This window comes from Moschus berezovskii, chromosome 26 (genome assembly GCF_049115385.1).
Source record: "Moschus berezovskii isolate FMDL1 chromosome 26, NW_MosBer_1.0, whole genome shotgun sequence".
NCBI lineage: Eukaryota > Metazoa > Chordata > Mammalia > Artiodactyla > Moschidae > Moschus > Moschus berezovskii.
In genome coordinates, this window is record NC_142485.1 from 42409454 (window position 1) to 42426332 (window position 16879).

General features: G+C 42.5%; 1 protein-coding gene across 1 annotated transcript in view; it reads left to right on the forward strand.

Annotated features, from left to right (window-relative positions):
* Positions 1–16879, forward strand: part of CSMD1 (CUB and Sushi multiple domains 1) — a 1848896-nt gene that overhangs the window by 1430797 nt on the left and 401220 nt on the right. Inside the window, exons 17-18 of the mRNA XM_088832674.1 lie at positions 2449–2587; positions 5909–6096. Of these exons, the coding sequence (XP_088688800.1) occupies positions 2449–2587; positions 5909–6096 (327 nt within the window). The remainder of the gene's footprint in view (positions 1–2448; positions 2588–5908; positions 6097–16879) is intronic.

The following is a 16879-nucleotide window of genomic DNA, read 5'->3' on the forward strand; positions in this document are numbered from 1 at the left end:
AAATTGAAGGGAAGGTACAGAGATGTCCTGTGCACCGCCTGCACCCTTATATGCACAGCCTCCCCCATCAGCTGGGTCCTCCATCAGGCGGGGCATTGGTTATAACTGATGAACCTACAGGGATAAGTCATTATCACCCAGAGTTCACAGTTTATGTTAAGGCTCACTCTCGTGATTGTCCATTTATTGGTCTTGGGCCAACGTATATCATGGTGTATCCACCACTGTGGTGTCCTACAGGGTAGTGTAACTGCCCTAAAATCCCCCCGCCCCACCCATACACCCCCACCCTGCCCCATGCTTACTCACCAGTGTTGGGAGCAGGATTACACTTCACCACCTTGCCCTGTCCCCAGCCCTGCCTCCAGAATCATTTCTCATTGTTTCAAGGACCAGCATTATCTTCAGTCATCATTGGCTGACCCTCCTAAGTTTACAGAAACATGTTCTCATTTCTGCAGTTTCATAAATTGTTAAGATAATTTGGCGGACTATCAGCACCACCCCAGGGGTGGACACTTGGTCAGCTGAAGAGCAAGAAACCCATAGCAGGAGTTTCCTTTTTGTTTATTTTTACTGCTTTTTAAAGTATGTTTTTTTTTAAATAGTTTAAATTTTATTAGTGTTAATAACTGAATAGGTCATTGTCCTTTATAAATCAGTAAGCTTGGAATCAGGATTCTAAAATAAACGGTATGAATACTGGGGCAGGACTGAATGTGTTTGTACTTACTGCTTGAGGAAGTTTATCGCTACTAACTTTGAGGTGTGAATAATTTTATGAGAAAGAATCTCAAGACAAGCAGTACTCTCTAATCTCTGTTCTCGCTGCCACACTCTCACCATGGGTGTGCTCACGGGCAGTAGATGGTGTGAAGATGGGTCTAAGCGTCAGTGCCAGCACATCCCTCTGCAGTCGGGGAAATAAAGGGGCATCAGTCAGCAGCAGGTGAGAAATCCCATAGAGTCAGACAAAAGGAGACAGGATCACTTTAAATGTGAGTGGGCAATTCTCTCCTTGTTTGGAAGGGACTTCTGAAGTCCAAGGCAAATCCCAGGTATGGGTTGTTAACAACGATAGCAAAGCCCCTAAACACAGAGGACTGTGTGTGTTCTTAGTTACTTAGTCATGTCCGACTCTCTGAGACTCCACGGACCGTATCCCACCAGGCTCCTCTGTCCTTGGGATTTCCCAGGCAAGGATACTGAACTGGGTTGCCATTTCCTGCTCCATAGGATCTTCAAAACCCAGGGATAGAACCCAGGTCACCTGCATTGTCAGGAGGATTCTTTATCATTAGTGCCAGCTGGGAAGCCCAAACACAGACTAGTTAATGGTGAAAGAGATTGTTAAAATTTACTTGTCCTGAGAAACTCAGTTGCTGAGAGAAAGACTTTTCTGTCTTTGTTTTACACCTAACCAGCTTCTGTTCTGTGCAATTCAGTGTCATTAAAAAACAGAAGTTACCTTGAGGGAATAAAGACTACAAGAATACATCTCTATGGCAACTACTTTTAACGTTCAAAGAAAATTGGAGGTTTCCTGGCAAAATATAAATTACCCAAAGTGATCCAATGAAAAGTGCAAAATGTGAATAAACAAAGTACTATAAAAGAGATTTGAAAGAAAAAAGAATTTAGTAAATTACATGTGGCAAATTACTTTAATAAAATGAACATACCTTGAAGTGAATCAACACATACACATATTTTATTTTTTTTTGTCAATGCAATTTATATAATCTTAAAATTTTTATATATTTCAAACTTACAGAAAAGTTGCAAAAGCAGAACAAAAAAATTCCTATACACATATTTTAAAACATGCATACACTGCAGAATATTTTAATTGTAGATGTGAGGTAATTCTGTCAGCAGACATTCCTTGACATGAATACACGTAAGATATGAGTATCAGTGGTATCCCTGCCTCCTGACTGCTGTGATGATTGAACGTGATAATTCCTGGGAGGTGTTTGGCACTGACCACTCTCTCAGACTATGCCACTACTACCATTATTAGGTGAAAAGAACTTTGCTGAAGGTTGATGATAAATGCCCAGGTGTGAAATATACATGCTCTGATTTCAATATTCTCAGTTTACTTGGAAATAACTGGTGGCTCAGGTGGTAAAGAATCCACTGTTAATGCAGTGGATTTGACTTGGGTTTGATCCCTGGGTTGGGAAGATCCCCTGGAGAAGGGAATGGCAGCCCACCCCAGTGTTCTTGCCTGGAGAATCCCATGGACAGAGGAGCCTGGCGGGCTACAGTCCGTGGGATCACAAAGAGTCGGACATGACTGAGCCACTAATAAACTTTCAACCTTTGCTTGAATACTGGAAACCATCAAGTCTATGAACTCAGGAGTGAATTCCTGCTGTTTTTGAGGTGCTGCTATGGTACGTGTACATAATTTGACCTTCTGACCCCTGCATCATTTTTCAGCCCCATGTGGAGGACATCTGACATCTTCAAGTGGAGTGATTTTGCCCCCAGGATGGCCAGGGTATTACAAAGATTCCTTAAATTGTGAATGGATAATTGAAGCAAAACCAGGACACTCTATCAAAATCACTTTTGATAGGTAAGAAAACACTTTGGTTTCCTTAATTTGGACCTGATGACCCATGAATGCCCAGCGTTTTTATTTAAATGGATCTTAAGTCTTTAGAAAGATGACAGTTTTTCACCTTTGGTTCCCCTGAAGGAGTTCGCTTAGAACAGGTGTTTGCTTGGTGAGTTCTGTTCTCTGTTTTGTCCTCTAAGCCCACAGTTAAGGCACCTCTGCAGACATGCTTGAGGGTGTGGTGGCCCCAGAGAGCATTCCCAGTGTTCACAGCCCTTGAGTCCAGGGCTGAGGGTGGAATAAATTCTGCTTGGTGTTTTATTGCAAATAGAGCCCTTCGACCCTTAGGGGTTTGCAGAGCACAGAGGAAGAGCTCTCTGGCTTTGGGAGTAGCTCTGGGAAACTGAAAAGTGGTTTGGGTTGCAGAGTTGATAGCAGACTGTGTGCAACAGATTTCTTACCTTTTAATTAGCCACGATTGGTTCCATCACTGGAGTGCTGTTCAGCTGGCTGTTGGATAATGCATTTGATAATCTAAAAAAGAAGAAGCATGCTATTTGAATTCTCCATGATAAAATATTATCCAGATTGTCTCAACCATTGATTTGAAAATTAAGAACCAAAAATGCTATAGAATGTACCCAAATGCTTTAAAATCCAAGGAAACATCTTTGTTTAGTGTTTCAAGGTTAATATCTGAGCAAATTGAGCTCTTGCCAGCAATGAGCTTCTTAAGCAGACTGAGTTTAGGGTTCTAGTATTCAGAATATTATAATGTCTCAAGACAGATATATCTTATGACATTATTTTCTATACTAATTTCCTAATACTCAATGATAGCATCCATAAAGGAAAGGTTTTAGCAGAAATTGTATTATCACTTAGTAACTTTATACTTGAAGTTATTATTGGTATTATTATATCTGATGGGATAATTACAACTCCAGTAGAATAATCTCTCAGAAGAAAAGAAAAAAAAATGGTCTATGTTTTCACGATATTGGAGAATGGATTCTGGCATATAATCTTAGTCACTGGAAAAAAAGAACTTTATAAAATTAAATAAATTGAATTTAGTTTCTTATTATAATTTTTTATACTTTCTAGTATTGAGAGGGGAAAAAAGCAGACACACACCCTGATCCCAGCAGCACATTTAACTCATTTAGTAAAAATGGTGATTTCACATTCTGGTTTGGCACAATTTATTAGTGTTCCATTTTCAGTTGCTGAAAAAAATACTCATAATTTTTCTCAATCTTGTCTTTTCGATGTTATTGGATTGTGGTATTTGCTAAATTCCAGCATTTGGGATATTTTTAGACACTTGTGATTTTTTTTTACCCTGTACATTGCACACAGTCTTCTAAAGATTACTTGCATAGTGCTTAGGTTTATAACTTCAGCTGTGGGCTGGTATCCTAAAAAAGGGTGTGTTCATACAAACAGTTTTAAATTCCACACTGAGGGTATTGTTATGCAGTGTGTGCTGGGTTGCCAGATAATGGAAATCATTTACATTTCTCTTTCTGAAGTTGCCCTGGAGATCCTCCAGCTATTGAGGTGTGCCCTCTATCTGTCCTGGCTGTCTCTCAAGATAAAAGTTGTGAAAACTTCAGGGCAGATACTGCACATGAGATTTATCCCATGCTCACTGAGGCTTCTTGAATGTGAAATCGGATAAACTGTGAAGCCATAGGTGCTTTAGAGAACATTTTTAATAGTAAAATGCAAAGCTGCCCTCTCTCCTCACCCCCAAATGCCTGGCCTCTGACCATATTCTGACCTAGCCACACGCTACACCAATTGATTGAATTCCTCTTTGTGGAAGACGGAGGGTCAGGGACCATTCTAAGTTAGTTGCAAGAATATATTATTATTGTACATTTGCACAAAGAAAGGGCTTCCCAGGTGGCACTGGTGGTAAAGAACCAGCCTGCCAGTGCAGGAGACACCAGAGACGTGGGCTCCATCCCTGAGTTGGGACGATCCCCTGGAGGAGGGCGAGGAAGCCAGTCCAGTATTCTTGCCTGGAGAATCCCACAGACAGAGGTACGTGGTGGGCTACAGTCCATAGGGTCTCAAAGAGTCAGACAGGACTGAGTAACTATACACACACACAAACACACACAAAGAAAAGTGTGTGATTTAATGATCAACAGGGCAGGGGCCTTTGGTTTCATCTTTTTCCATTGCTCTGTGCTAGGGGCCTAAGACGGCCGCTCTGTCCCTTCTTTCCCCTCCCTGCCAGCACCATGCAATACCCATCCCAGGGACCATGGCATAGGCTTCCCCCGAATTCCCTGATCACTGAGTGCATCAGAGGCTCCAGCAGTGAGCAGCGCCCTGGGGGCCACGCCAGACCCTTTGAAAGCCAGTTAGCTCAGATGGGCCCTTCTACACAGTTATCTCAGTGTCTGGAATGGCACCTCCACTGTATCAGAGAGCACCCAAGTGGCTGCGACTGTGTATGAGCATAACACCAGACCAGGTTCTCTGGAGGCATAAGTCCTTCCAGGAAGGAAAATTAGGCACTTCTTGGAAGCTGTTCTAACTTTCTCAAATCATTGAAGTAGCATTTGCTTTCTTAAGTCCAGTGTCCTTCCACTGTCATAACAGAGTCAGTGCAGCTTTAGTCCTTCCCAGGTCTACTATATTCTTCTACTTTTCTGTCTATTAAATTATTTTTGAGAGCTTGATATTGAAACTCCAACTAAAAATCTTAATTTATCAACTTAATAATTATAATATATAGTGGAACTATTACATATGTAATGTTGCTCTGTATTTTCCAAGTCTCCAAGTATGTTATCACACTTTCAAAATTTAAAAAAGAAAAAGGGGAGTTAATGCAGCTTTAAAAGGCACAGGATTCTTCATTTCAGGAAAGGTATTTAAGGTAGTGTCATGTTGTTTGATTTACCTCTTTCCTTTAGGAGAACATGTCACTTCAATATGCTCATTTTATGAAATCTGTAATCATGTTATACTGGGGATCATGAAAAAACAGTTTGAAAATGCATCTTGATTGACTTTCACTGATTGTTGATTCTCTGTCTATCTACTGGCTCACAGTATTTGTATTTTAAAGCTGAATGACTCCCCCCCACCCCATTTGTGATATTACTGGACAGAGTCATGGGGAGGGCTCTGGGGGTGAACAGAAGTTAGTAATAACCTTAGATAGCACATGTGCCAGAGTCTGAAAGTGCATGTGTATCTGGATCGATTTACTTCTCTTGATGCACCTGGGTTTTCACTCAGTGAGTAAAGACACAGGATGCCTGTAAGTTAGCGCTGCCCTGCTTTTCTCTTCTCACTGGACACACTTGCCCGCAGATTCCAAACCGAAGTCAACTATGACACGCTGGAGGTCAGAGACGGGCCGGCCAGCTCATCCCCACTGATCGGGGAGTACCACGGCACACAGGCGCCCCAGTTCCTCATCAGCACGGGCAACTTCATGTACCTCCTGTTCAGCACAGACAACAGCCGGTCCAGCGTGGGATTCCTCATTCGCTATGAGAGTAAGTGGTCCCCATGCCAGGGCCCTGCCCTGTTGCCGGGTGGAACTCAGCGCATGCGGTCTCGCTGAGTCACGTGGCAGGAGGCTTGCTGGTTCCCGCTTCTGTCCACGCGGCACTGCTGAATCCTCAGGACTTTCTCTGTGAAGGACAGAGCGCCTTGGTGATTTTTAATTCACAACTCAAAAAGAAGACACAGTGATTTATTATAAAATAAGATAATAAAGTCATTAAAACAATGAAATATGTTCATTTACTGCACAATGTAACATAGTAATAAATTTCTACAATTAGAAAATATACCTATTGGCCAAATGAGCTACATGAAATATCACTAAAATTATGCATCCTAAGCAATATTTTTTGCTAGAAAAATGGTTAGGGCAGTCCTGGTACTTATTTATGATTATGTATATGCCCGTTTCACCAGGTAGAGAGCGTAGTAGGTAGAGAAGGAATTAAGAAGGAACTAGCGGCAGCAAGAGAGAAAAGACAGAAAGCCCAGCTGAACTGTCGCTAAAGCACAAAGAGCTGCCATCAGTAATATCAACTGCTATCAGAAACATTTAAGAACAGTGATTAGAAGTATTAAACACAATTGCTAAAATGTCATAATGCAGTGTGTTCTGTAAAGTAACCCGTTTCCCTCCTGTTGTGGTTTTCATCCATCCATCCAAGTTTGGCTCTTCACTTTAGCTTCTCACGTCAGGAGATCACGGGACTATATTATTTGGTTGTAATATCTGTGCATGTCCTTCTGAAGTGGAGTGGAGTGGGACCGAGCTTGGGATGATTTTCTGATGCTAATCAACACTTCCCTTCTCTGAAAAAGCTTCACATCCAGAATAGGATGAAATAGATGGATGGGAACAGGTCAATATGGAATCCAATGCAGGAATACATTCTTTCTTTCTTTTTGTTTTACAATGTTTTAGAGTCTTTCCTAAAATACACTAAATGAAGTTTTAATGTGTAAAAGCACAGGTAATTTTATAAATGTATGAAAGAGCCATATCTCACTTGCTGAATTTTTAATCTTTTTTCTTTCCTTGCCTTCCTTTCCTGACATCTCCCACTGCTATTCATGTTAATCTTGTCCAATCTTCACTCCAAAGAAAAGTGATGACTTAAAAGGACATTAAAACTAATGAAATGCAAAAGGTTCTCCTTCTTAAAATGTACTTCAAGTTTTAAAAAATAAATTTTATATAAGTGCTATATATATGAAGCATATCTAATAATTACTAAATGAAGCTTTAATGTGTAAAAACACATGTAATTTTATAAATGCATGAAAGGGTCGTATCTCACTTGCTGAATTTTTAATCTTTTTCTTTTCTTGCCTTCCTTTCCTAACATCACCCACTGCTACTCATGTTAATCTTGCCCAAACCCTTTCTAACAACTAAAGTTAATAACTTGTGTACATTTCTCTGTTTGACAGGCTTATCTATATAACTGTATGCAAGCATATATATGCAAATACACATATAAGGTTATATGTACTTTTTGACTAAATATGAAATTACATTTTATTCATATTCTGATAATAAGAAATTAATTTTTAGTGATTTAGAATAATTTTATATTTAATTCAAATTATTATATAAACCTCATATATATAGAATTTATATCAAAGTTACATTTTTTAAAACATGAAGTACGTTGTGTGTTTTTTTGTCCATTTACTTTATTATTATTATTTTTTTAACTTTACATTATTGTATTGGTTTTGCCATACATTGACATGAATCTACCCCGGATGTACATATGTTCCCCATTTTGCACCCCCTCCCACCTCCCTCCCTCCCCATCCCATCCCTCTGGTTCATCCAAGTACACCAGTCCAAGCATCTTGTATCATGCATCAAACTTGCACTGGCGATTCGTTTCATATATGATAATATACAAGTTTCAATGCCATTCTCCCAAATCATCCCACTCTTGTCCTCTCCCACAGAGTCCAAAAGACTGTTCTATACATCTGTGTCTCTTTTGCTGTCTCATATACAGGATCATCATTATCATCTTTCTAAATTCCATATATATGCGTTAATATACTGTATTGGTGTTTTTCTTTCTGGCTTACTTCACTCGGTATAATAGGCTCCAGTTTCATCCACCTCATTAGAACTGATTCAAATGTATTCTTTTTAATTGCTGAGTAATATTCCATTGTGTAAATGTACCAAAGCTTTCTTATCCATTCATCTGCAGATGGACATCTAGGTTGCTTCCATGTCCTGGCTATTATAAACAGTGCTGCGATGAACATTGGACTACATGTGTCTCTTTCAATTCTGGTTTCCTCGGTGTGCATACCCAGGAGTGCTATTGCTGGGTCGTATGGCAGTTCTATTCTAGTTTTTTAAGGAATCTCCACACTGTTAACCACAGTGGCTGTACTAGTTTGCATTCCCACCAACAGTGTAAGAGGGTTCCCTTTTCTCCACACCCTCTCCAGCGTTTATTGCTTGTAGACATTTGGATAGCAGCCATTCTGACTAGCGTGAAATGGTACCTCATTGTGGTTTTGATTTGCATTTCTCTGATTATGAGTGATGTTGAGCATCTTTTCATGTGTTTGTTAGCCATCTGTATGTCTTCTTTGGAGAAATGTCTGTTTAGTTCTTTGACCCATTTTTTGATTGGGTCGTTTATTTTTCTGAAATTGAGCTGCAGGAGTTGCTTGTATGTTTTTGAGATTAATCCTTTGTCAGTTGCTTCATTTGCTATTATTTTCTCCCATTCTGACAACTGTCTTTTCACCTTGCTTATAGTTTCCTTTGCTGTGCAGAAGCTTTTGGTTTTAATTCAGTTCAGTTCAGTTGCTCAATCTTGTCCGACTCTCTGCGACCCCATGAATCACAGCACGCCAGGCCTCCCTGTCTATCACCAAATCCCGGAGTTCACTCAAACTCATGTCCATAGAGTCGGTGATGCCATCCAGCCATCACATTCTCTGTTGACCCTTCTCCTCCCACCCTAAACCTTTCCCAGCATCAGAGTCTTTTCCAGTGAGTCAACTCATCGCATGAGGTGACTAAAGTATTGCAGTTTCAGCTTTAGCATCAGTCCTTCCAATGAACACCCAGGATTGATCTCCTTTAGAATGGACTGGTTGGATCTCCTTGCCATCCAAGGGACTCTCAAGAGCCTTCTCCAGCACCACAGTTCAAAAGCACCAATTCTTCAGCGATCAGCTTTCTTCTAGTCCAACTCTCACATCCATACATGACCACGGGAAAAACCATAGCCTTGACTAGATGGACCTTTGTTGGCAAAGTAATGTCTCTGCTTTTTAATATACTATCAAGGTTGGTCATAACTTTCCTTCCAAGGAGTAAGCGTCTTTTAATTTCATGGCTGCAATCAGCATCTGCAGTGATTTTGGAGCCTCAAAAAATAAAGTCTGACACTGTCCCCACTGTTTTTCCATCTATTTCCCATGAAGTGTTGGGACCAGATGCCATGATCTTTGTTTTCTGAATGTTGAGCTTCAAGCCAGCCTTTTCACTCTCCTCTTTCACTTTCATCAAGAGGCTTTTGAGTTCCTCTTCATTTTCTGCCATAAGGGTGGTGTCATCTGCATATCTGAGGTTATTGATATTTCTCCCAGCAATCTTGATTCCAGCTTGTGCTTCTTCCAGCCCAGCATTCCTCATGATGTACTCTGCATAGAAGTTAAATAAGCAGGGTGACAACATACAGCCTTGACGTACTCCTTTTCCTATTTGTAACCAGTCTGTTGTTCCATGTACAGTTCTGACTATTGCTTCCTGACCTGCATACAAGTTTCTCAAGAGGCAGGTCAGGTGGTCTGGTATTCCCATCTCTTTCAGAATTTTTCACAGTTTATTGTGATCTACACAGTCAAAGGCTTTTGCATAGTCAATGAAGCAGAAATAGATGTTTTTCTGGAGCTCTCTTGCTTTCTCCATGATCCAGCAGATGTTGGCAATTTGAACTCTGGTGCCTCTGCCTTTTCTAAAACCAGCTTGAACATCTGGGATTTCACAGTTCACATATTGCTGAAGCCTGGCTTGGAGAATTTTGAGCATGACTTTACTAGCATGTGAGATGAGTGCAATTGTGCGGTAGTTTGAGCATTCTTTGGCATTGCCTTTCTTTGGGATTGGAATGAAGGCTGACCTTTTCCAGTCCTGTGGCCACTGTTGAGTTTTCCAAATTTGCTGGCATATTTATTTTAATTAGGCCCCATTCATTTATTTTTGCTTTCATTTCCAATATTCTGGGAGGTGTGTCTTGGAGGATCCTGCTGTGATTTATGTCGGAGAGTGTTTGCCTATGTTCTCTTCTAGGGGTTTTACAGTTTCTGGTCTTACGTTTAGATCTTTAATCCATTTTGTGTTTATTTTTATGTATGGTGTTAGGGACTGTTCTAGTTTCATTCTTTTACAAGTGGTTGACAAGTTTTCCCAGCACTACTTGTTAAAGAGATTGTCTTTTCTCCATTTAATATTCTTGCCTCCCCTGTCAAAGGTAAGGTATCCATAGGAGCTTGGATTTATCTCTGGGCTTTCTATTTTGTTCCATTGATCTATATTTCTGTCTTTATACCAGTACCATGCTGTCTTGATGACTGTGACTTTGTAGTAGAGCCTGAAGTCCAGCAGGTTCATTCTCCCAGTTCCATTCTTCTTTCTCAAGATTTCTTTGCTATTCGAGGTTTTTTGTATTTCCATATAAACTGTGAAATTATTTGTTCTAGCTCTGTGAAAAACACTGTTGGTAGCTTGATAGGGATTATAAATTACTTTGGGTAATATATTCATTTTCACAATATTTATTCTTCCAATTAATGAACACGGTATATTTCTCCATCTTTTAAGTGTCCTCTCGGATCTCTTTCACCAGTGTTTTATAGTTTTCTATGTATAGGTCTTTTCTTTCTTTACATAGATATATTCCTAAGTATTTTATTCTTTCTGTTGCAATGGTGAATGGAATTGTTTCCCTAATTTCTCTTTCTATTTTCTCATTATTAGTGTATAGGAATGCAAGGGATTTCTGTGTGATTTTATATCCTGCAACTTTACTATATTCATTGATCAGCTCTAGTAATTTTCTGGTAGAGTCTTTAGGGTTTTCTGTGTAGAGGACCATGTCATCTGCAAACATTGAGAGTTTTACTTCTTCTTTTCCAATTTGGATTCCTTTTATGTCTTTTTCTGCTCTGATTGCTGTAGCCAAAACTTCCAAAACTATGTTGAATAGTAGTGGTGAGAGTGGGCACCCTTATCTTGTTCCTGACTTTAGGGGAAACGCTTTCAATTTTTCACCGTTGAGGATAATGTTTGCTGTGGGTTTGTCATATATAGCTTTTATTATGTTGAGGAATGTTCCTTCTATTCCCGCCTTCTGAGGGTTTTGATCATAAATGGATGTTGAATTTTGTCAAAGGCTTTCTATGCATCTATTGAGATAATCATATGGTTTTTATTTTTCAATTTGTTAATGTGGTGTATTACATTGATTGATTTGCGGATATTGAAGAATCCTTGCATCTCTGGGATAAAGCCCACTTGGTCATGATGTATGATCTTTTTAATGTGTTGTTGGGTTCTGATTGCTAGAATTTTGTTAAGGATTTTTGCATTTATGTTCATCAGTGATATTGGCCTGTAGTTTTCTTTATTTGTGGCATCTTTGTCAGGTTTTGGTATTAGGGTAATGGTGGCCTCACAGAATGAGCTTGGAAGTTTATCTTCCTCTACAATTTTCTGGAAGAGTTTGAGTAAGGTAGGTGTTAGCTCTTCTCTAAATTTTTGGCAAGAGTGCACAGAAGAACTATACAAAAAATATCTTCATGACCCAGATAACCAAGATGGTGTGATCAGTCACCTAGAGCCAGACTTCCTGGAATGTGAAGTCAGCTGGGCCTTAGGAAGCATCATTGCAAAGGTAGTGGAGGTGATGGAATTCCAGCATGAAAGTGAAAGTTGCTCAGTCTTGTCCAACTTTTTGTGACCCCATGGACTATATATTCCATTGAATTCTCCAGGCCAGAATACTGGAGAGGGTAGCCTTTCCCTTCTCCAGGGGAATCATCCCAACCCAGGGATCGAACCCAGGTCTCCTACATTACAGGTGGATTGTTTATCAGCTGAGCCACAAGGGAAGCCCAAGAATACCAGAGTGGGTTCAGTTCAGTTCAGTTCAGTTCAGTCGCTCAGTCGTGTCCAACTCTCCGCGACCCCATGAATCACAGCACGCCAGGCCTCCCTGTCCATCACCAACTCCCGGAGTACACTCAAACTCATGTCCACAGAGTCGGTGATGCCATCCAGCCATCTCATTCTCCGTCGTCCCCTTCTCCTCCCGCCCCCAACCTTTCCCAGCATCAGAGTCTTTTCCAGTGAGTCAACTCGTCTCATGAGGTGGCCAAAGTATTGGAGTTTCAGCTTTAGCATCAGTCCCTCCAATGAACATCCAGGATTGATCTCCTTTAGAATGGACTGGTTGGATCTCCTTGCAGTATAAGGGACTCTCAAGAGTCTTCTCCAACACCACAGTTCAAAAGCATCGATTCTTCGGCGATCAGCTTTCTTCACAGTCCAACTCTCACATCCATACATGACCACGGGAAAAACCATTGCCTTGACTAGACGGACCTTGGTCGGCAAAGTAATGTCTCTGCTTTTTAATATACTATCAAGGTTGGTCATAACTTTCCTTCCAAGGAGCAAGCGTCTTTTAATTTCATGGCTGCAATCAGCATCTGCAGTGATTTTGGAGCCCAAAAAAACAAAGTCTGACACTGTTTCCACTGTTTTTCCATCTATTTCCCATGAAGTGATGGGACCAGATGCCATGATCTTTGTTTTCTGAATGTTGAGCTTCAAGCCAACCTTTTCACTCTCCTCTTTCACTTTCATCAAGAGGCTTTTGAGTTCCTCTTCACTTTCTGCCATAAGGGTAGTGTCATCTGCATATCTGAGGTTATTGATATTTCTCCCAGCAATCTTGATTCCAGCTTGTGCTTCTTCCAGCCCAGCGTTCCTCATGATGTAGTCTGCATATAAGTTAAATAAGCAAGGTGACAATATACAACCTTGACGCACTCCTTTTCCTATTTGGAACCAGTCTGTTGTTCCATGACCGGTTCTAACTGTTGCTTCCTGACCTGCATACAGGTTTCTCAAGAGGCAGGTCAGGTGGTCTGGGATTCCCATCTCTTTCAGAATGTTCCACAGTTTATTGTGATCGACACAGTCAAAGGCTTTGGCATAGTCAATGAAGCAGAAATAGATGTTTTTCTGAAACTCTCTTGCTTTCTCCATGATCCAGCGGATGTTGGCAATTTGATCTCTGGTGCCTCTGCCTTTTCTGAAACCTGCTTGAACATCTGGGAGTTCACGGTTTACATACTGCTGAAGCCTGGCTTGGAGAATTTTGAGCATGACTTTACTAGCGTGTGAGATGAGTGCAATTGTGCGGTAGTTTGAGCATTCTTTGGCATTGCCTTTCTTTGGGATTGGAATGAAGACTGACCTCTTCCAGTCCTGTGGCCACTGCTGAGTTTTCCAAATCTGCTGGCATATTGAGTGCAGCACTTTCACAGCATCATCTTTCAAGACTTGAAATAGCTCAACTGGAATTCCATCACCACCACTAGCTTTGTTCGTAGTGATGCTTTCTAAGGCCCACTTGACTTCACATTCCAAGATGTCTGGCTCTAGGTCAGTGATCACATTATCGTGACTATCTTGGTCGTGAAGATCTTTTTTGTACAGTTCTTCTGTGTATTCCTGCCACCTCTTCTTAATATCTTCTGCTTCTGTTAGGTCCATACCATTTCTGTCCTTTATCGAGCCCATCTTTGCATGAAAAGTTCCCTTGGAATCTCTAATTTTCTTGAAGAGGTCTCTTGTTTTTCCTATTCTGTTGTTTTCCTCTATTTCTTTGCATTGATCACTGAGGAAGGCTTTCTTATCTCTCCTTGCTATTCTTTGGAACTCTGCATTCAGATGCTTATATCTTTCCTTTTCTCCTTTGCTTTTCGCCTCTCTTCTTTTTACAGCTATTTGTAAGGCCTCCTCAGACAGCCATTTCGCTCTTTTGCATTTCTTTTCCATGGGGATGGTCTTGGTCCCTGTCTCCTGTACAATGTCACGAACCTCTGTCCAGAGTTCATCAGGCACTCTATCAATCAGATCTAGTCCCTTAAATCTATTTCTCACTTCCACTGCATAATCATAAGGGATTTGATTGAGGTCATATCTGAATGGTCTAGTGGTTTTCCCTACTTTCTTCAATTTAAGTCTGAACTTCGCAATAAGGAGTTCATGATCTGAGCCATAGTCAGCTCCTGGTCTTGTTTTCGCTAACTGTATACAGCTTCTCCATCTTTGGTTGCAAAGAATATAATCAATCTGATTTCGGTGTTGACCATCTGGTGATGTCCATGTGTAGAGTCTTCTCTTGTGTTGTTGGAAGAGGGTGTTTGCTATGACCAGTGCATTCTCTTAACAAAACTCTATTAGCCTTTGCCCTGCTTCATTCCGTGCTCCAAGGCCAAATTTGCCAGTTACTCCAGGTGTTTCTTGACTTCCTACTTTTGCATTCCAGTCACCTATAATGAAAAGGACATCTTTTTTGGGTGTTAGTTCTAAAAGGTCTTGTAGGTCTTCATAGAACCGATTAACTTCGGCTTCTTCAGCATTACTGGTTGGGGCATAGGCCTGGATTACTGTAATATTGAATGGTTTGCCTTGGAAACGAACAGAAATCATCCTGTCATTTTTAAGATTGCATCCAAGTACTGCATTTCGGACTCTTTTGTTTACCATGATGGCTACTCCATTTCTTCTAAGGGATTCCTGCCCACAGTAGTAGATATAATGGTCATCGGAGTTAAATTCACCCATTCCAGTCCATTTTAGTTCACTGATTCCTAGAATGTCGACATTCACTCTTGCCATCTCCTGTTTGACCACTTCCAATTTGCCTTGATTCATGGACCTAACATTCCAGGTTCCTATGCAATATTGCTCTTTACAGCATCGGACCTTGTTTCTATCATTGGTCACATCCACAACTGGGTATTGGTTTTGCTTTTGCTCCATCCCTTTATTCCTTCTATAGTTATTTCTCCACTGAGCTCCAGTAGCATACTGGGCACCTACCGACCTGGGGAATTCCTCATTCAGTATCCTATCATTTTGCCCTTTGTTACTGTTCACGAGGTTCTCAAGGCAAGTATACTGAAGTGGTTTGCCATTCCCTTCTCCAGGGGACCACATTCGGCTGTGGTCCATGTGATTAGATCAGCTAGTTTCCTGTGATTATGATTTCAGTTTGTCTGCCCTCTGGTGCCCCCTAGCAATACCTACCGTCTTATTTCGGTTTCTCTTACCTTGGTCGTGGAAAATCTCTTCACAGCCGCTCCAGCAAAGTGCAGCTGCTGTACCTTACCTTGGACGAGGGGTAGCTCCTCAAGGCCCCCCCTCCTGACCTTGAACGCGGAGTAGCTCCTCTCGGCCCTCCTGCGCCCGCGCAGCCACCGCCTGTTGGACGTGGGGTAGCTCCTCTCGGCCGCCGGCCCTGGCCTCAGGCGTGGGGTAGCTCCTCACGGCCGCACCTCTTTGCGTGGCTCGTTGCGCCGGGGCCGGCGTCTCTCGCGTCGCGTCTGCGCCGCCGGGGCCGGCGTCTCTCGCGTCGCGTCTGCGCCGCCGGGGCCGGCGTCTCTCGCGTCGCGTCTGCGCCGCCGGGGCCGGCGTCTCTCGCGTCGCGTCTGCGCCGCCGGGGCCGGCGTCTCTCGCGTCGCGTCTGCGCCGCCGGGGCCGGCGTCTCTCGCGTCGCGTCTGCGCCGCCGGGGCCGGCGTCTCTCGCGTCGCGTCTGCGCCGCCGGGGCCGGCGTCTCTCGCGTCGCGTCTGCGCCGCCGGGGCCGGCGTCTCTCGCGTCGCGTCTGCGCCGCCGGGGCCGGCGTCTCTCGCGTCGCGTCTGCGCCGCCGGGGCCGGCGTCTCTCGCGTCGCGTCTGCGCCGCCGGGGCCGGCGTCTCTCGCGTCGCGTCTGCGCCGCCGGGGCCGGCGTCTCTCGCGTCGCGTCTGCGCCGCCGGGGCCGGCGTCTCTCGCGTCGCGTCTGCGCCGCCGGGGCCGGCGTCTCTCGCGTGGGTAGCCTAGCCCTTCTCCAGGGGATCTTCCCAACCCAGGAATCGAACCAGGGACACCTCAGTTCAAGGAAGATTCTTTACCAGAGCTATCAGGGAAGCCCTGGAATTCCAGCTGAGGTATCTCAAAACTGAAAAGATGGTGCTGTTAAAGTGATGCACTCAGTGTAGCAGCAAATTTGGAAACTCAGCAGTGGCCACAGGACTGGAAAGGGTCAGTTTTTATTCCAATCCCAAAGAAAGGCGTTGCCAAAGGATGTTCGAACTACCACACAATTTCACTTGTTTCACAGGCAAGCTAAGTAATGCTCAAAATTCTCCAAGCTAGGTTTCAATAGTATGTGAACTGAGAACTTCCAGATATTCAAGTTGGATTTAGAAAAGGCAGAGGAACCAGAGATCAAATTGCCAACATCTGCTGGATCATCAAAAAAGTAAGAGAGTTCCAGAAAAACATCTACCTCTGCTTTATTAACTGCCAAATCCAACAGACTATGCCAAAGACTGTGTGGATCACAGCAAACTGTGGAAAATTTTTTAAAAGATGGGAATACAAGACCACCTTAACTGCCTCCTGAGAAACCTGTATGCAGGTCAAGAAGCAATAGTTAGAACCAGACATGGACCAATGGACTGGTCCCAAATTAGGCA